General features: G+C 44.0%; 1 protein-coding gene across 4 annotated transcripts in view; it reads left to right on the top strand.

Annotated features, from left to right (window-relative positions):
* The window catches only part of tnikb (TRAF2 and NCK interacting kinase b), a 68,504-nt gene that overhangs the window by 38,280 nt on the left and 9,310 nt on the right, over positions 1-20,914 (top strand). For 2 of the 4 annotated variants that reach the window (XM_082545701.1, XM_082545699.1), the window contains exons 15-29: positions 4,068-4,262; positions 5,411-5,710; positions 8,901-9,017; positions 10,847-11,086; positions 11,801-11,907; positions 12,002-12,117; positions 13,140-13,216; positions 13,402-13,425; positions 16,288-16,469; positions 17,608-17,722; positions 19,332-19,440; positions 19,893-20,069; positions 20,164-20,307; positions 20,458-20,592; positions 20,729-20,829. In XM_082545701.1, coding sequence (XP_082401827.1) covers positions 4,068-4,262; positions 5,411-5,710; positions 8,901-9,017; positions 10,847-11,086; positions 11,801-11,907; positions 12,002-12,117; positions 13,140-13,216; positions 13,402-13,425; positions 16,288-16,469; positions 17,608-17,722; positions 19,332-19,440; positions 19,893-20,069; positions 20,164-20,307; positions 20,458-20,592; positions 20,729-20,829 — 2,139 coding nt within the window. Of the gene's footprint in view, positions 1-4,067; positions 4,263-5,410; positions 5,711-8,900; positions 9,018-10,846; positions 11,087-11,800; positions 11,908-12,001; positions 12,118-13,139; positions 13,217-13,401; positions 13,426-16,287; positions 16,470-17,607; positions 17,723-18,325; positions 18,467-19,331; positions 19,441-19,892; positions 20,070-20,163; positions 20,308-20,457; positions 20,593-20,728; positions 20,830-20,914 lie in introns of all 4 variants that reach the window. The other 2 variants (XM_082545702.1, XM_082545700.1) reach the window with 2 other exon arrangements.

The raw sequence follows: 20,914 nt of genomic DNA, 5'->3' as shown, positions 1-20,914 counted from the left end.
CTGATGAAGGGCAGAGCCTAACGCCAGGCTCAAAGTACCCTGCTTTGATTTTTTATTCACATAAAACTCAAAGTGCCTTAAACTCTAAGATACACAATCTGAAATATTACAGTGAAAGCTTCAACAATCAGATGACTGTTTTTTGGCGACAGCGGGGAGGAAGAACTCCCTGTTAACAGGAAGGGACTTCCAACAGAACCAGACTCAGAGACGTGTTGACATCTGGTGTGATCGGTTGGGGGAAGACGAGAAAGAGAAGTGAAAGAACAGAAGCATGAACTAGAAGCAGATTTGTTAATCCTATTCCAACCCTGGATTCTACAAATGTAGCGAGCTTGGTCATTCAAACCACAGATGGGTGCAGCTGCCACGATAACTCGTTTGTTATTGAAGTCCTTTTTTCATGGACATTTATAGAACCACAAGTCTTTTTTGCTTTCAACCAGAGCAGTCGCCCCCTGCTGGCAGGTAGAAAAAGAAATCAGATTTCAGGCAGTAGCATGTTGGCTTAGACCCAGAGGTCACGTTGGTTTAAAAAAACAATATTTATTATTTGGGCATTTTTTAATGCAGCAGCCGTGACGACTAAACAGGAAGGAGAGAGCAGGGGAAAGCACAGCAGTCAAACCTGGGCTGCTGCATTTTGGCCTTGTCGTGGTCTCCGGTGAGCTAACCTGGAACTCGGGGAAGGCTTCACTGTGTGTTGTCACACAGTGGTGATCATTTGAATTTGTTTGTGTTAATTGTTAAAACGCTACATGATTCATTCACATAGGAAGGGCCTCAGGTCTCCAGGCCTGGGATTGATGCTCCCGGGTGAGTTCAGTGGGAGGCTGATGTGCAGGCTAGCTTGGGAGCAGCTTTAGGTTTGCTTGATTTCTAAGCTTCGTTATGTTCTGCAATAAGTTTTAGGAGGTTTTCCCACCCAGAAGCACCTGGAAATGCCTCGTTTGTCTGATAAGCGCTAAGGATGCTACATTATACCTGGTGAAGAATGCTAGCTCCAAGTTTGCTTCCTCTACCATCACCCAGTGCTTTACAGCCTCCTAATCTAAAGTCAGTTTGATGTGCATTAACAGTTAACAGTGTGGGGCTTTTTCTCCTGCTGAGTGGGCATCATGGTTGCCTTCTTTGTATCCTCTATCCAAGCAACTTCCTCAACTAAACCACAAAGAGTGTTTGCAGCACTTAAAGAATTCCTGAAACAACTATTTCCTGCTGAGCGCTTTGAGTCAGAAGAACAACTACAGAAAAAATAATCTCCTGAATCTGTCCGGAGTTCAAACAGCACGTTTCTGTTTCACACACTGATAAATCAGTTGATTTATAATAGCTCTGAATCAAGGGAGAAACAGATGGACTGATTACCTTTCAACCTAACAAGCAGCTACTAAACCCCAAAGTAAAGGAAGACCTCGTACTGAGCAGGGAGCATTCACCCATAAAGGAGTGGGCTGCGTTCCTAAAACTTCAGTTCAGTAAAAGCCACCACTGGCCCCAAAATGTAAGATGTCCAGGCACGATTGGTCAGGTTTCCCCAGGTACACGAGAGACTAGATGATAATCGTTCGAGGCTATGAGACCCCAGCTTTACGCTCATCTCTCAGAAAGCAACTGAAATAATACTCACTGAATATTTTATAATAATAATGGATTGCATTTATTTAGCGCTTTTCAAGGCACCCAAAGCGCTTTACAATGCCACTATTCATTCACTCTCACATTCACACACTGGTGGAGGCAGCTACAGTTGCAGCCACAGCTGCCCTGGGGCAGACTGACAGAAGCCAGGCTGCCATATCGCGCCATCGGCCCCTCTGGCCAACACCAGTAGGCGGTAGGGTAAAGTGTCTTGCCCAAGGACACAACGACCAGGTCCACGGTCGCCCCAAAGCTGGGGACTTATTTATGTCCCTTTAAACGTTTAAATTCTTATAATTACAATAACAGCTCACGACTCACACACTCTGTCCTCAGAAGTCAGTTTTAAAAGGTCCCAATCGAAACCAAATCACTAAGATTATTGTCTGAGCGATGGCATGTTCAGGTGCAAAGAGCGAGGTCCAGGTCTGCAGGAAGTCACTTCCAGAGTCGGCTCTCATTGGTTCCTAAAAATCAAAGCAGCACGGTTTCCAGGAAGTCTGCCTGTTTATTGTTTACTCAAATAAATAAAGTGTGACGCGAAGGTGAGGCCAGTCAATAATCGATCAATACCAACCAAGCCGAGATGACTCACGCGTCGGGCTTTTCTTTTTTTCACAGAAAAAGTTAACAAACATCAAATCAATCAGCACACGCAGCAGTGGGCGTGTCAGTCGATGGCCGCCGGCGCTGGGAAGACTTTATTCAGCTTCACTGTTTGTGATGATGCGTCTTCCTCAGTCAGTGACATCAGAACAGTCACACACACACACACACACACACACACACACACACACACACACACACACACACCGTGTTTCCATATCTTTGTGGGGACATCTAATTGACACAATGCTTCCCTAACCATCAAAATGAGCGCCTAATCCTAACCCTGACACTAAACCCACATTGTGACTCTGAAACGTCTTCAAACTCGTAGGAATTGGGATTTTGTCCCCAGAAGGGCCGTTGGTCCCCACAAGCACAGTAAACGTTCACGTTTTGGTCCCCACAAAGATACGTAAACACAGTCACTCACACACACACACGCCTAAAAGGTCTGCTGCAGTCTTTCACACGTGGCTCAGATAAATGCCAGACCTCTAAAGGGACGTTACAGTGTGAGGAGAAATGTCAGCCGATGGCATTCAGCTCGTCACTTATGACCCTCGACGTAAGAACACACGCTTCTCTAAGATTTCTTTTTATATTTAAGAATTTTCCTCTTTCAGTCAATTAATAGAGAAACAAATGGGGAAAAAAGAAGTAAAGTATAAAGTGCGGGATGCGTTTCAAAAAGCTCATTTTACATTGATAGTGACTGTAATAGTTCTATAATCTGATGCTTTAAATGAATATTAAAATTGTGCAGCACCATCAAAGTTTGCCTTGAACCAAGATCTGCAGACGGCGTGCAGCTCTGCATGTTCCTGTGGCTGCAGCTCTGCTACACACTGACGTTCCTTTACGCAGACCAGTGTCATTCCCAGCATCTTTACCTTTAGTAGCCATTACTTTCATTTCATGTCACAGATCAGCTCAAAGACTGTGAGAAGAACTTGGGGGTAAGAAAAAGGTGGAGCTCATAGAACTAATTAGCACCTGCAGCAAAGCAAACAAAGACACCCAGAGCTCAGGTGGCTCGGAGGTCGTTATCAAGATACATCAAATTAAACGTGTTCGTGATATCATAAAACAACTCCTCCCCAGTGCAGTGTCGCTCCATGCTGCTTAGTTTTGGTGCATCATTCATTAAAATAACCAAAAAGCACCTCAAAGGTTCGACAGCGTCTGACGTGTCAGGCCTAACGTGCAGGATGGAAGCAGCAGAGACGGACCTCACGCTTATTCTACTCAGAGGCAGCAGCAGAGTTAGCCAGCATGGCAATTAGATTTTTGAGCCATCAAATGTTTTGTAATTGTGTTGCAGTCACTGGAGTGCTCTTGGATCATTTCTCCACCCACAAATGTCTACTCCTAACAGCCAGTGGCAGAGCTACTTCCTTCCAAACTACAGCTGATAGCTGGAATTAACAAGAGCTTCTGAGGAAGTCGTGCGATTCTTTCTGCATGTATCTAAAAGTTCAATCAAAGAGCTCCACTTTTTCAGCTCTCTCTCATCCTGATAGTCAGCAGTGTCAGCGGGCTTCGCAGTCTGTGGGAGAATCTCAGCGGGTGGGTTTTGCATTTGGTCTAAACACACCACAGGACCAGTGCTCTGGTGTCTACATGCAGATCAAATGCAAGCTGGTCTCAAGACGTGCAGGATAATTAAAGTAGCATAAAGGTTTCTCTTTGCACTCGTGCACACAGGCCATGTTGAGCTGAGCACACGAGCCTGTTTGTTTGAGGAAATGTGATCCTTGTTGTTTTTATCTCTGCAGCTCGACCTGCGCTCAGCTGACGTCTCTCTGTTCTGTGTGCAGGAGTACAAGAGGAAGCAGATCGAGGAGCAGCGGCAGGCCGAGCGGCTGCAGAGGCAGCTGCAGCAGGAGCGGGCGTACCTGGTGTCGCTGCAGCAGCAGCAGGAGCCGGCGCGACCGCCGCAGGACAAGAAGCAGCTGTACCACTACAAGGATCAGGCGCCCAGCAGCAACGACAAGCCCACCTGGGCCAAAGAGGTAGCCTGCAGGCACGCAGTTTCACACGACGAGCCTTACTTTCTTTCATTTTAGTGCCGGTGCATGCTTCTGGGGGGGCACAAGTCATTTAACCGGCAACATCATTTATGTTGATGAGTGTGGAAGAAGCTGTTTCAAGGCGGCTTTGCTCTGATTGGCTGCCCCTCGCAGCAGAGGTGGCCATATTAGTGACACCCTGTCCCCGCTGACATCACACAGAGCCTGAAACTGATTGTTGATTTTTTGATGCTTTTGATCGATTACTACAAACAAATCTTTGCATAAAATAAAGACAAAATGAAGAATACAGCTACATTTAAACAAGTTTTTTGCCACATGTTATGAGAAACATTCGATCGCACTAAAAGTCAGACTATTGTTTGTTTTCCCTTTGTGACTATTGGAAAAGTGGTTAAGCACCAACACCTTCCAACAAGTTTCAAGAAAAGAGCTTTTACCGCTCTGAGGATGTGACGCTGCTGTGCAAACAGGTGCTGCTAGCATCCAAATGTGCACACATACACTCAGGTGAAGCTCTGCTGCAAAGACAAAAGGCTGGTTTATATGTGGGAGCAGGAACAAGACTCTACCCACTGAGCAGCTTGTGGTTCCACTCAGACTCACACAAACAGATGTTTCCATTTATAGCAGCACTAACTGAGCTGGAGTCGTGTGAATCAAAGGCCAGCGCGCTCTGTTTGTTCAGGACGCGCTTCGAGTTTCCCACCCTGCAGGCATCATCGGAGCTGATCTGCAGAAGAGTCTGCGATAAATAAAAGTGACAACTTTCTGATTTCTTTCATTTTCCAGGTGAAACAGCAGAGCGGCAACAAACAGGCGGAGAAACTACCAAAATAAGAGTTTCATTTTAAAAAGGCTTGATGTGTAGTGACTTGAGTCGTCCGTGTTCGTCACTAACAGGGTGATGAGCTCAGCGTGTTAAAGGTCAAACTGAGTCGTAGTGAGATGTTTTTCTGCCTTTTGGAGTGTTTCTGTAAAGAGGGCTTACGTTCCTCCCATCAAACAAATGTGAATGCAGATCACAGATCTCACTCTCTGGACACCAAAACCAGCGAGTGTCCTCCTCCTGTCCTCCTCCTGTCCTCATGTGCGTCTTCTCCTCGTTAAACACCCACCTTGCCTTCCAGGTGATGCATCGAGCTCAGAGCAACTCCCCCCGCATCGCCCCAAAGAACTATAACTCCTTCACAGAGAAGCAAGACATCAACTTTGAAGAGCTCCTCAAGCTCCCTGGGTACAAACCTCGGCCCCGTCCCCCCTCCTACCCTGTCCACGTCAGCCCCACCAGACATCACATTCACACACCTCGAATCCGCATCACCTGCGTCCCCGAGCCCGCCTACTCTGAGCCTGTGGGGTCCCGGAGGAGCCCTGACAGGAGTCCCGACAGGAGCGCTGACTCCAGGGGCCGCAGCCCCAGCCGCTTGGTTAGTCGGAGGAGGAACAGATGCTTCCTCATCTTGCCGTCTGTCCAGCTTCCTAATTAACCTCCTGCTGGGATGATTTCCCTTTAATCTCTAATAAGAGCTCCTCTAACCAGGTGAACTGTCTAACTGTAACTCTGGGATGATGTGGACTCCTCCCTTTCTCACCTCCTCTCACCACTTGGATCTGTTGGTTAAGCTCCTCTTTGATTGGCTACCTCTGCACTTTCAACCACTTTAGCTCAAAATGTTGAGTTTCCACGGACACCATGCTGTTTGCAGACACACTCATTTACAGGGCGCACAGTGATGTCACATATAGCATACTGATGTATTCTTATGGCATATCTACAGCATATATAGGTGTAGACGAAGGAATAACCTAGGTAACCTAGCCAAAATGTATGGCACGCCTACAGCGAGCCTACAGAGTAGCTCCTACACATCTATGCTGTAGCAAACCTGCAGCTTACCTGTGTACCTGCATGTCTACCTCAGAGCTGCCCCACGATGGCCTTTACTGCACTAACATTCTCACGTTCAGCACAAACGTTTTGTGCAGAGATAAGTATTAAATCTCTCTAACAAAGAAAAGACGACGATACAGCTGAAGCAGTTCTGCTGCAAAACAAGGACATTAGTTGATACCAGATGAGCCCAGAGTTTTACTAGTGTGTATTTCTTTAAAAAAAAGCATATTTATCCTAAAATTTGAACCTGCAAATCTCATTTTTCCTTCTATTCCTGTTAATTATCTGGAATACTGAAGAGGTGTATGTCACTGAAACACAAGTAAACCCATGTTTTGCTCCGGGGCTCCAACTACATGGTGGTCAGTGACTCCAGCAGAGACCCTTCAAATGTTTTTTATGCAAGTTAAAATTTGGATTCCACAAACAGCATCGCTGACATGACATATTTTGTTGTTTTGGGGATGTATGTAAGAACACTTGGTCGCTGTAACACCTGCCCTCTTACTTTTCTTTCTAACTCTTAACTTTAACCATCGCTTTCCATTTTACAGGCTACTGACTGTGCTGGTGCTGCAGGGTGATCTCTACCCAGAGCAGCTCTCACTCTGGTGCTTCTCAAACCTATGCTGTGCATGCTGTTGTATAATATTTACAGGTCATTTGAGTTTATCTGGTGATTTAGAGCAATAAAGAGGATAAAAGCGGGTAAGAGTTTAAAGCCACCCAGACTGAGAGCTGCTCTGTTATTGCATGCTGTGATTTTATCTCTAACATGTACTTAATCAGATTTCCTCTTCGAGGCTTCATGTTAACTTCATGTTAAATTCCAGGTTGTTGAAGTCGTTATTTGTTCTGTAACATTGGTTTTATTTGCCTTTTACACTCTTACACAGAAGGTACGAGCTCATAAAATCTGTGTTTCATGTGTGAACTCTGCTGATTTTGTCCAAACCATAAATTAGGGCCACTTTAAACTCATGACAGACACACATTTAGGGCAGAGCTCCAGGTCTGCCCCCTGGTGGCAGCTGGTGGACAGATGTAGGACAGCTGCAGCTATATCGGTGTTTCTCCCTGCGGACGCTGAACATGGAAAGCACACTGTGTGCAGATAGGTCTACCCTCATCTCCCAGGATTTCCCTTCGAGCTTCAGAAGAGCAAATGTTTCCATCACAATGTTCCCCTCTAAAAACACATGACCGCCGTTTAGAGAGAACCGACCCTGTGGAGGTGCACCTCATCGGGGGCCGCAGGTGACGTGTGCAGCCAGCTCAAAACCATCAGACGTGATAGTTTGTTAAGCTGACAGTAGAGGAACGAAGAGCAGACTTACAGTGTTTTACAATTTAATGAGAAGCAGCTGAATTCACACAGAAAACAACTTCTTTTAAAAAGTCACTTTTGTCTGACCTGAAGACAAATAACTTCTCCTGTAGACTTACAAGCTGAAATCATCAGCCACAGTAACCAGCAGCTGAATATGAAACTGAGGGAAAGAGATCAGATGTGAGCTCTTTATTTAACTAATGCAGGAGAAAAGGCCCTGAGACAGACTTCACTTTACTGCACTGTAAAACACATTTCAGGTCAAATTCATACAGGATTTGTATCTAATTATGTAAAGATAGCAAAGAAGGTAAAAGTAGACATACTTAATGTGTAATAATGCCCCAATCAGTGTTTCATGTTGTTAATAGTTAAGTATATAATAAATGTAATAAGTTCAGTAAAGGCCAACGTACTGATTTTCTAGATGAATCAATGTGTTTGTTTAAAAAATCCAAATACAAAGAGTCAATTTTCCATCTACACACTTCAGCTCCAACTAATAATTACATTTTTAAAACATTTCCACAGAAGCTCAAATAAATCAAGTCATTGGGAGAATTAACGGCACCACCGCTGGCTGGAGATCAGACCTCCAGATGTTGGTTTAGCCACATGTGAGAACAGCCGTTATCTTTTAATGACGCCTGTTTTTATTTCGTATCCATCAAACGCTTCATTAAGTCCGATACTTCCAGTTTTCATTTACAGTTTGACATGAACTAAAACATCTTCCTGTTGGGAGCAGAACAACGTGATATCTATGTAAATATGAATAAGTGTGTATCACGTACTGCAGAAAAAGTCTTCACCGAAGTTCATCTAAATGTTTGTGTGCAGAGATGCACACAAACAATAAACAATATTGAGCTGTAAACAGTAACTCTGCTTCTTTAGCAGGTTAATAAACCTGTGCAGCAAAGAGATTCATTCACTGTCATGTGTCTGATGTGCTGCTTCTGCTGTTGCTCCTGTGTTATAGTTTTAAATTGTTGTGGTGAAGCCAGCTTCATTTTCTGCATCTTTCGAGCATTAAAAGCAGTAAATAGACGTCATTTTTAAACGAATCCATTTAGCTCTGCACAGAACGAGCTGTTTCCTCTGATTTCAGCAGAAGCACAGTTTAACCTCCCGAAACAATTATTCGTTTCTACCTGAGGAACAAAACTGGAACAAAATGTCTCAGACTTGGTAACGAGCTACAGGAAAACTCCCAGAAGAAGAAATCAGTCAAATCAGCTTTAAAACCAAAACATGTGAACAGACACACACAGCTTAGAGGACACTTTCACCATGGTGTGTGTGTGTGTGTGTGTGTGTGTGTGTGTGTGTGTGTGTGTGTGTGTGTGTGTGTGGGAACATTACAAGCTGAACCTCTTCTCCTGCATTGCAGCATAAAGTCTCCAACCGGATCTCAGACCCAACCCTGCCGCCTCGCTCCGAGTCCTTCAGCAGCGGGGGCATCCAGCAGGCCCGGACTCCGCCCATGCACCGCTCCATGGAGCCACAGGTGTGTGACCTGTGTTTGTGTGTTTGTCTGAGTGTGATATGTACGTTGGTACGGTGCAGTGGAATTCACTGGTTCTCTGGGACTCACCAACTGGCCCGTCTCTGAAACAGGAAGAGAGGATTAGACTCAGGACTGTGGATGTTGTGGTTATGAGGTTGTCCTCTCTGCTAGCTTCAGTATCGTGTCCACAGGATGTCAGTTTAGTTTAGTTTAACTCGCTTTAGCTTTTTCTTTTTTAATCAATCAGTGAGAAGAGCTCCTTTCGTGATCAGCGTTCAGGCCCCTCAATAATGTCTCTCAGTTATTGGACACAAAGAAATTTGTACATAAAATATTTGCAGAGAATGAAGCGTGTGCGTGTCCTGGACATGCACGCACATGCAGATACAAACCCTCCACACTTCTGTGGAACCGTCACAGATGCCCACGAGTGCATTTTAACGTGATGAATTCAAAGATCGGCGAGTGTTGGAGCCAGCGAGGTCGCTCCGTGTCGTCGATGCGTCCGATCGTCACGGACACACGTGGGTTTTGGTTTCATCAAAGGCGAAGCAGCTGAAATGAAACTCTGAGCTCTTTTGAACATCAGCAGAGTGGCCTCATTAGTGCAGGAGAGGCTTATGTGAATGGGATTAAGTGTCTGAGAGGAGCTAGAGTGAGACAAAGATTAATAAGGAGATTGTCGGGTGTGATGGAGCGGTGTCGGCAGGCGGTGACGCAGCATTGTGCTAGAAAGTGCGCAAAGCTTTGTGACGGCTTTTGATCGTATAGATGAAGAGCAGGAGGAGGATCAGGATGAGCAGTTATTGCGAGTTTCTCCTTTGTGAGTATTTGAGTTGAAAGTTATGTATCTTTGCAGTATCACCAGCCATCCCTGCAGCGAGTCTCTCATGCTGTGGTGGAGGTCCAGCTGCACCGTCTGTAGTCTTTTCTGATCTGCAGCAGGAGTGAGCTCGGCGTAGTGGCTCTCCACCCTCTGGGCTCTGGTTGGACTGACCCTCCAGCTGGCAGCAGGTATCAAGATTAAAATAAGGGGCCCGGAGGAATGAGAGTGTTTGATCAGAAATAAATACAGTGAAGAAAACTGGTGCATGAAATGTTGTAATAATAAAAGCGTCGTGAAAGCCTGCACTGGAATCACTGTTTGATTTCAAATCCACTGTGATGGAGTACAGATGCAAAATGACAGGCATCCAGTCGGCAGGGTTACTTATCAGTAACAGTACGTTTGGTTCTGGGTCTCAGCTTGTCTGAGGAGTTTTCAGCAGTTTATAGGTGTCACCCCCTCAAACTGGGTGGGGTCTGTTTATGTTATGGGAACAGTGGATGGTAATGGAAATAAGCAAGATGGAAACATGCCAGACTTTTCCTTGACATCTCTCCGTCTGTGCTCAAGTAAAGCCGGTCTGTGGGGAGTAGTTTCAGTAAAACTCTGGTAGGAGCTGAGTCCTGCAGGTGTGATGCACCTGTTTGTATGACATCAGGAGACACGGACCGAACGCTGCTGCACGTCACCAGCAGGAGGCGCTGTTTGTCTGCTGGGCTGTTGGAGAAAATACTCACACACACACACACTCTCACACACACACACACTCTCACACACACACACACTCTCACACACACTCTCACACACTCACACAGTGCACTGCGAGGAGTGTTTTCCCTCCTCCGTGACCTCATCTTCCTTCCTCTGCATCACTCCTCCTGTATTGTTTCCTCTTGACTTGCCTCCTAATCACTCTGTCCTGATCCTGCTCTCTCCCCTCCACTTTGCCTGTTTCCTGCCTGCGCGCATGTGTGTGTGTGTGTGTGTGTGTGTGTGTGTTCAGATGGCCCACCTGGTGCAGGTGAAGAGTCATGGCTTGTCAGGCTCCCAGTCCCTGTACGACCCCCACGGCGTGTCCTCCTCCTCGGCGTTGCCCTCCCCCTCCCGGCCTCCCATGCCCCGGCAGAACTCTGACCCCACCTCTGACACCCCTCCTCCCCCGCCCCTGTCCCGCCTGGCGCCCCCCCTCGACAAACTGGACCGCAGCTCCTGGCTGCGGCAGGACGACGACATGCCCCCTAAGGTCTCTGCATGCCACCGCCAGTGTGTTTTTATCCACGTGTGCTGAGTTTGCTTTTCTTTAAAGTCTGTTTTTACCTTTTTCTGTCTTTTTCTGAGTTTCTCTTTACTTTTTGATTTTTTGAGTGTTTTCTGATTGTATTTATCATTTAGTTTATCGTTAGTTAAACATGATCTATTTGAAAAAAGGACTTACTCTGGTAGAAATCACAAATTTCTACCAGAAATTTGTGATTTCTGGTAGAAATTTAAAATGATTGTGTTGTGTATTTAGCTTCACATTAATTGTGTTCAGATTAAATGCAAAGCTGGGTTTCAGAGCACTGCTCTTTAGTCTTGTGTTATGTGCTGCAAATATCCTTCATCCCAGTGAAATGAGCTTTAGTTAAAGCTGCTCAGCGAGGCATAATTCTGTCAAACGTTTTTCTTATATAAACACCCAAATGATGTCAGTAACTGCTCTAAAACTAAAAGACTAAGACAAACAGACTTTGTAATGGATAAAGGACAGTCTATCCCCATCACCCTGATTAAAATTGTAATGCACAGACTAAAATTCTGCTCATTTTTGCTTCCTTTTTGAGTTAATTTTGTGAATTAAAGAATGCCTTTGCAGCTCTCAGTTTTGTACTTAAACTCTCTGATGTTTTAAAATGTCACCTTTTAACCTGTTGCTTCCAGACAGATGTTAAAACCTGCTGCTGTTTTGTGTTTCCAGGTTCCTCAGAGGACGACCTCCATCTCTCCGGCTTTGGTCAGGAAGAACTCTCCTGGAAACGGGCCAGGCCTCGGCCCGCGGGCCGGCGCTCACCTCATACGGGCCAGGTATGTGCAGCTCCGATGTCGACCGGTGGAAACGTGGGTGTGGGTATTTGTTCACAGTCATGTCTGAGGCAACGCTGTGTTTGTGTTACTGTAGCAACCCTGACCTGCGGAGGCCCGACATGTACTTGGACACTCCCCTGAAGAGAACAAGCAGCGGCAGCTCCTCCAGCTCCAGCACCCCCAGCTCTCAGGGAGGCTCCAACGAGCGCGGTGAGTCACCTGTTTGTCTGTGAACTCACAAAAACCTGACCTGAACCCACGAAACCCAGTCTGAGCGCCCAAGCAGGCCTTTGAAGGTCTCTCTCAGTGTAAAGGTACTGTTTGTAATTACCCTCTGAAACTTTTTTGCTTAAACTCTCACCACCACCAGGGGGCAGCGTTTTACCAGGTGTTGAGATGTTTTTAGATATTTTGATGTCTCATTTTCGTTAATATTTCATGCTTGTTGAACTTGTTTCCTTAACAAGTTTAAATTTTTTCCATTAGTACTCGACATCGCTCAACGCGACTCAAGGTGGTACAGCTCGCCTCGCCTCATTTTCTCAGTGTGCGTGGTCCTGGTTATAGTACCGTGTCCGAGGTTGTGATAATTAGTATGTGACATGAACGCTAAAACAATGACATACCTGCTGCTCGGCCTGAAGCTTTTAGTCACACTCAAGGATCACGGCGTTGGTTTTTGTGGCCTTTTCACTCATTGCCAGGTTTCAGAAATGTCCGTTTTGATTTCGTCACACACTCTCTCATGACTCATCGAGTGACGCCACTGACCAGCAATCGGTGGCTTGCAGTCTTTTGACGTCACATTTTTGCCTTGGATCACTTGGAACCTCGACCGAGTAGGTACTAAAAAGTACCTGGTAACAGGTACTTTGTGTTCGTAATGGCCAACCTGATTAAATAAAGGTCACACTGACTTGCTGCACCACCTTGTGGTTCAAATTGGTATTGCGTTAAAGTCTAACCTCACCTTATATTTCCCTATGCACAGACGTTTTGGACGTAAAGTCATAGCAGTTGATTTTTTTACGCTCAGTTGATAATTTTGGATTTTGGAAGGCTCACCAAACCCACTGATGAAATGCTGCCCCCTAGTGGAGATATTTATAAAGGGTAATTACAAAAAGTGCCTTTAAATTGCTTCTTAGAATTCTTTCTTAGCGTTCTGTCTTCCCCAATTTGTGCAAGCTCTGCTGTTTTATGAAAAACATCCTCTTGTGTTTGGGTTTTAGGTAATTCAGCCTCTAAGACTGAAGGCCACGACGCCAAAGACGACAACAGAGAGATAACCCGACCCAGCAGGCCTGCAGTGAGTACACACTGTGTATAACACAAACACACACACACTCCTGCAGCTCTCCTGTGTGTGGCAGTGCCACAAACCCCCGTAAGATTAAGAATACTCATTAAATAAACATGCGGTGAAAGCCTGACTGACTCTTCTCTCTGAACTAACCTCTTCCTGTCCTCCATCCCTCCTCCATCGTCCGTCAGAGCTATAAGAAAGCTGTAGACGAGGTTAGTGATGTTTCTCCTCCTTCATCACCTCACCGCACTGGCACCCTCACATACGTTCTGAATTAAACTCCCGATGTTACCCTGTGCGATTCTTTCAGAATAAAATCATGCTCGGCTTGTGATATTTTTTTCACTCACATTAACACAAGCTTCGGCCCAGATAATAATGAGAGCTGGAAAAGTTGAAAAGCCGTAAGTGCTCCTCGCTGAGAAGCCCTCCAGCAAAGCCTTTGATTTTTAGTTTCTTGCTGTGAATTTTCACTTTGAATGAATAAAAAACACAGTTTGGAAAACTGTCTCCAAATGCTTTGAAGTTTCTTAGAATAGACTTTAATTTTCACCAACTTTCCACTTGTTCTCATGTATGTATCATCGATTCATGCTGCTTTTTTAAATTCATTATCAGGTTTTCATACCGAATAAGTTATATTTGTATTTAAGGTCTTTGTTTTCAAAGAAAGTTCTCAAGAAAGATCTTATTTTCCAAATTTCCTTCACTTCCTGAAACTTTAAAAGAAGAAAACGTCTCTCCTATTTCAAAAAAGATTTAAAGCTTTATCAAAATCATCCAAACTTCTCTTTCTGAAATTATTCTCAATCAGTTTCAAAATATAAGGTCTTAAAAAATCCTGATTTTAAACCAAAGTTACTGTTTTCCAATAAAAATCTTCTTACTTTTGGAAAATGTGTCTGAAAACATTCCCTTCTGTTTCCTGTCAAAGAGACTCGGTCTGGATTTAATAAGTTATAATTATGAATAATAATTATAACTTGTGTCATTTCCACATGTGCCCCCCCCCCCCCCTTTTCTTCCTTGTTATCATTTCTCTCCAGGAGTTGGTAAGACCCCCCTCCCCCCCGTGCCCCACCAAAGCCCCACTTCCTACCCACTGCTCACGTGCACGTTTTCCTGCTGTGAACTGAAGATGTTTACATGTAGTTGTTTTGCTGAGTCTCTGATTCATTCGCAGGATCAGGATTGGACGATGATTCAAAGTTCAAATAATCACAACTCAAATCTTTCTTACTGACAGAGTGCAGAGTGAAATACTTTTGGTCTTTTAATCCTTTGAATTTAGTTCCTAGTAATTTAAATGAAATGTTTATATTCACCTTATTACATTTCTAATAATAGCCAAAGACATCCTATATTTATTATATTTGTATTGATGATGTCTGATATTTTAGTTTGTTTTGTCTGTTTTTACATTTTCTTCATTTCAACATTTATTTATATTAATATTTTATATTTATAGTATTTTTTAGAATGCTGTTTATATTTTATAGTCCTTATTTTTATGTGTAAAATTACTTCAGATTTTTAGATTAATTGTATTTTTTGTTTACTGTATTTATATGATTACTTTATTACTTAATTTTTGTAGCAACTTTATTATTTTGTAGTAAATTATTATGGATTTTATAATCATCCTAATTTATAAAATTATTCATTATTTAATATATATTTAATATACAGATGATAAATATATTATCTGTATATTTATGAGTGTATTATTTTTTTGTGTTTTATGGGGTGTTTTAAATTTCCAATAATACATTTTCCTCCTTTACGCTGCGTACGTGGTTTGTGAGGCTCACAGTGAAACCACAGTGCTGCACAGAGTTCTCGTGTGAAGGTTTAATGCATTAAGGAGGTCTTACAGGAGAAGCTTTTGGTTATTCTTGTGATCCAGAGAGAAACATTTACTGTCGTATTAAACTTCACAACAGGAAAATGTTGCAAAGAGCATCTCAGCTGTAAAGACAGGATATCGGCTGCTTTTCAAACCATCGCCAAACATTTCTAACTTGTTTAAACTGGTGCTGCTGTGACGTGTTTGCAGCAGAGGCAGTGCACAGAAGCTGGATGAGGCGTCAGGGTGCATGTACCTGGCTGCTCGCTGTAAAATATCACAGAGGCTCAAGTCTGCTGAACTTTGACCTCCCACTTTGAGGCATGGTGCATCCTCCTTCTCTCACTTCACCGTCCTCCTCTCGACGGACTCGCTAACGGCTTGCATGGTGGCACAAAAACCAAAAACACATTTGCTTCCTGCTCTTTGCTTCTGAGCAGGAGAGCTGCGAGAGTCACTGAAGCGTTCCAGGATTGCAAAAATAAGGAATATCAGACATGCAGCTTTTTTTATTGTGGGGGGGGCATAATCCAGGATGATGAGAGATGTTTGTGATAGCATGTTTCACTTTGTTCCACCTCAAACTTTGCAGCACACACTGTGAGATTTTTGTGTAAAAATGAATTTTCCTTAAATGATTGATTTAAGGAAACGTCGCCTCAGGTCAGCTTTGTTTCATCTCTTTGATCGCTGTGTTTTTATATTACTGTGATTTTCTTATTGTAAAAATGTTTCCTGCCTTGAATTTGTTGTGAATCTTTCTCTCAGACAACTTGTATAGTTCGTCTGGTCTCTGGTGTCGAGCAAGTGAATTCTGAAATATCGTTTAAAATTAAAATTGCTTTTGCTGCCAAATTACTTTTCCATCATCAACGCTCTTACTCGGCTAATTAAACACTTTATTTTCAGTGTGATATTAATCTAAAATTTAATGAAATGCAAATCTGTCTTCACACCTGAGAGTTGTGCTTTTGTGGTGTTGGAACAGCTTAGCAGAGCTTTTTAGACGTGATAGTTAGGCTACAAAAGACTTTCATAGATGGACCGAATTCCTTTCAGTTATGATATTTAAACCTCCAAGAAGCCACACGCCGGATATATAAGAAGATAAACTTATTAAAGACAAAAATAGTTATTGCATGATCATTTTGGACCTGCACACTACTGACTTACAGAAATGAAGAAAATAAATAAGTGTTGAGTCACTTTTGAATTTGTCTTCCTGCAGGATCTGACGGCTCTGGCCAAAGAGCTTAGAGAGCTGCGGCAGGGCGAGGAAACCAGCCGCCCGCCGGTCAAAGTGACTGACTACTCGTCGTCCAGTGAGGAGTCCCACAGCAGCGAGGATGAGGAGGGAGAGGGCGGGGCTAACGATGGATCTGTGGCCGTCAGTGATATCCCACGCATCATGTGAGTGATGGTGATAATTCAGGAATAGCTTTGCATCCAAACCAACGAAGAGCACGACCACAGACCGTACCAGCTAACGTTTAGGTCTGAGCACGGAGACTGAAAGAAACACCTGTAAGAAATGTTTCTTAATCATTTTTTAATAAAATGGATTTTGTAAAGGATGGATGCAGCTCAGGCGCTGAGGATCCAACTGCAGGAAGCACAAAGGTTTAATCTTTGGGTGAGGTCAACGGCAATCAGTCAGTGTGCCATAAAATAAGGCGCAGACAAAAGGAGAAGTACATCAAGAATTCAAACACGCAGGAAAAATTGCAGCTAAAAAGGACAACGATGGAGCAAATGGTTAGAGGCAGGCTGTGATTGGCTAATAGGAAGCAGCTGTGAAACACAACAAAGATGATGCCAGTTAGGGCGAGGCTTTTAATCACAGAGGAGGGAACACTAACAGCAGTAAGATTTGTAAGATTTTACAAAATAAAACAGGAAACGACAGAAACCCAACAGGAAGTGCCTTAAGTCTGGATTCTTTCTAATAATAGCCACCAGGAGGCGACTCTTCTGAATGCAAAAAAAGAAAAACAACATTTTCCAGGTGTGCTTATGGGCTCAGTCCCATTTCAGGTCATATTGAGCAAACCATTAAGTCCATTTTGTAAATTTTGGTCATTATGAGGGTTATGCAGGAGGATGCACATCGGCTAATGATGCACAGCGCTATTAGTGCAGCTCGGAGGACGGTTTGCTTTCACAAACATTTGGCCGATACTTGTTTTGCAGTTAAGAGGCGACTTTTGTGTTTTTCCCTTGTTTTCCCAAAGTCTGCAGCTCTGTGCTACACTCATCATTCATCTGGCAAACCTTCCTTTTCTATGTTTCACTGTGAAACAACAGCTAAGGGCGTTAAGAAGAGGCTTCAAGCCCCTCTTGCACAAGATGATATATATGCAGTATTTATGCAGTACTGAGTGGGTTTTTTGTACTTCTTACTTGTTTCTCCACACGCCATTATCACATATATAACCCAGGAGATGGATCTGTTCAAATTGTTAAGCTCTTATTTTAAAGTCAGATGCGTCTGTTTAAAAAAAAACATTTTAAAAAAGTTATTAAAAGATGATAAAAATCTGTTTTTCAGGCCCGCTGCGAGTCAGAGCACCAACGAGTCCTTCGGCACAGCGGGAGAGCACAACGACACCAACGAGGACACGTATGCAAACAGCTCCCAGGACAGCACCCTGGTGATGCGTGAGGTGAGTCTCCGTTTTAACCTTTGACCTTGACTGCACAGAAACCGACACTCTTCATCTCTGCACCAGATTTGTTGCTTTTTTACTGAGTAGAGGGCAGTGATCGTGGTCTGTTTACACAGCTTGCCCTCAAATCTCAGATATGATTCAAAATCAGCTTTACAAAACAAACTGATTTAAACAGTTTGTTTAGAATATGCTTTGGGGCTTTTATTGTGAAAGGACAGTGTAAGGGGAAAACGCACAGAAAATGGCCCAAAGCGAAGCTGAACCTGTGCCTCTGCACTAGGCCAGTGAGCTGGAGCTGAAAGCATAGTTTAGAGGTAACAGAACTATTGCACATCCATTTCTGTTTATTATTCAAATAATCTTTGAACTCCGCTGAAGGTTTTGGAGAAAACAATCTAAGAGACTCACCACAGTGTAAGTGTGTGTTAAAGGCCAAGCGTGGTAGAAACACAGACCTGATAGCACATGTGCCCACCCTCCCCAGTTTAAAAATAACACTGAAACAAGCACACCTGCATGGGTCCCGCCTCCCTCCATCACCTGACCTGTCAAACAGCCTCGCTGCACAGTAGCCCGCCCCTCTCTCTCTTTTTCCAGAAACACAGGGAACGGAGGCGGAGCTCAACCGCCAGCAACGGTTTCCCCGGCAAACTGTTCTATGGCAGCGCCAATCTCCCCGATTTGGTGCAGCAAAGCACCTCCCCCCTGGTCTCTCCAGGGGATGCCTCTGGGGTCCAAGTAGGTGGAGCAGCACCCAGATATCGGCCCTGAAATCCTCTCCACCCTAAACCTCCCCGCATCCTGACAAACCTCAACCCTGCTCGCCCCGACACCTGCCCACACTCCCCATCACCAGCTGTCTGCTGCTTTATCAGGGTGGGAAATTACCAGCAGCCACATTTAAGGCTGACATTATTGAAGCTTGTGGACTAAATGAATAAAAGGTGCATATGTAGTTTCAGAGGATTGGCCACAAAACCGAGCGCTTGTACAAGATCATCTTCTTGTGCACATCTGGAACGATTTCAACACTGCTCATATATTTAGGCCGCTCAGTTTTGTCTCCTTATACTTCCGATGAGCGGATCTCAGTGATCCTTTGCTTCGATCCTTTGCCAGTCACGCTGTAGGAAAGGGTCCTTAAGGTGGCCGTTGTTGTGAATTGGAGCTACAGGAAGGAAACTGAATTGATTTCAAAGAAGAGAAAACTCAATGTCAAATCTAACACGGTGAGATGCCCCCGAAAAGTTTTATATGTTAACAGATAAAAGTGGCACCTTTAATTTCCTGCCCTGTCCTGTTTGACTCAACCTGCCTTGCTCTACTCGTTTGATCCTTCTTCGTTTGTTCCTCCCTCGCTCAGTTTTCCAGCCTCTGATCCAGGAAGTAACCCCTTTCCTTTTTCTGAGCACCTGATACAGGTCTCTGACAAAATACAGGAAACACTGATGAGGACCGGTTTATATTTTGTGACACTTCATAGAAAATCTTTGTGTTTCCTATATTTTGATCCCAGTTTTTTTATACAGATTTTTTGCTGTTCATGGTAAGTGTTTGACAAACACGTGTTGGACTGTAAAGTCTGTGTTTCTGTGGCTTGCAGTTTGGCATGGGAGGCAGCGGAGGCTCCAAGTCCTCCTTCACGCCATTTGTTGATCCGAGGGTGTACGGGACCTCCCCGACCGACGAAGATGATAAAACCTCAGCCTCAGGTAGGCTTCTCTTCTAATTTAAAGCATCAGTCACATGAGCAGGTGGCGTACAGTAAACGCAGCCTGGCAGCAAACTGTTTTTACCCTCTGAAAGGTCAAATATAGTGTTAGTGCTGCTGATGCTTCTAACCCGAAAATCTCAGGTTAAAGTTTCTTTAGCCCCCCCTATAGTAGCCATGCATCTGCAAGCTGCTTTGCAACCCACATCCTGACAGCCTGACTTAATCATGTTTGTATCTGTTGTTATTGATTGCCAGTATTTTTATATATATAGATAGATAGATAGATAGATAGATAGATATGTAGTCTAATTTATAATTATGAAAATAATAGAATCCAATATATTAGTAGCGTAAAATGAAAAAAATAGTGTAAAATATTGTATTATTGTCTCAGGGATGGGGCAGCTGCAGATGAGATGATGTTGCATTTTGTTGTACTTTGTGCTGCAGCGCTGTTTGCTGATGAGTTGCTGAAGCAGGAGCAGGAGCAGGCGAGGCTCAATGAGGCCCGCAAGATCTCCGTGGTCAACGTCAACCCCACTAACATCAGGCCGCACAGCGACACGCCCGAGATCCGTAAATACAAGAAACGCTTCAACTCGGAGATCCTCTGTGCGGCTCTCTGGGGTAAAACTGTCACGTCAGCAACAGCCTCGTGATAATTTGAATCCTGTGCAGATACAGAGGCACTAAAAAGGAAGCGTGTGTGTGTTTTGGGCAGGAGTGAACCTGCTGGTGGGAACGGAGAACGGCCTGATGCTGCTGGATCGAAGCGGTCAAGGCAAAGTTTACAACCTGATCAATCGAAGGCGCTTCCAACAGATGGACGTCCTGGAGGGACTCAACGTCCTGGTCACCATCTCAGGTTGGCAGCTGATTTCACCAAATGCCACATCACAGATCCACAGTTGATGGGTTAAACTCACAAAGACGCAGACACCATTTAATTTATGTTTGTTCCATACAGGAAATGAATTATCATTTCATTTGAATTCTGAATTTTCCTCCAAAATAGGGAAGAAGAACAAGCTGCGGGTTTACTACCTGTCCTGGCTGAGGAACAGGATATTACACAATGACCCTGAAGTGGAGAAGAAACAGGGTTGGATTACAGTCGGGGACCTGGAGGGCTGCGTGCATTACAAAGTCGGTACGTTCAGATCGTTTATGGGAGACGTGCGGACCTGTTCACTAACAAACTAGAAATTAATATCTTATGTTGAATTAAAATCTTTTTTAGCTGAAATCCTGAGATTTCACATTAAAATGTGTCTTTATTTCTGCAGTGAAGTACGAGAGGATTAAATTCTTGGTGATTGCTCTGAAGAACTCAGTTGAGATCTATGCCTGGGCACCTAAACCTTACCACAAGTTTATGGCTTTCAAGGTAATCAAGCTAAGACTTGTGATATTTGGAAAAGTACATGATACTGATTTCTTTGTATTTCTTTATTTTATTTGTCTTCTGCAAC

Source organism: Aulonocara stuartgranti, assembly GCF_965226115.1.
Source record: "Aulonocara stuartgranti genome assembly, chromosome: 9".
Taxonomy (NCBI): Eukaryota; Metazoa; Chordata; class Actinopteri; order Cichliformes; family Cichlidae; genus Aulonocara; species Aulonocara stuartgranti.
This window is presented reverse-complemented; position numbering and strand designations above follow the sequence as displayed.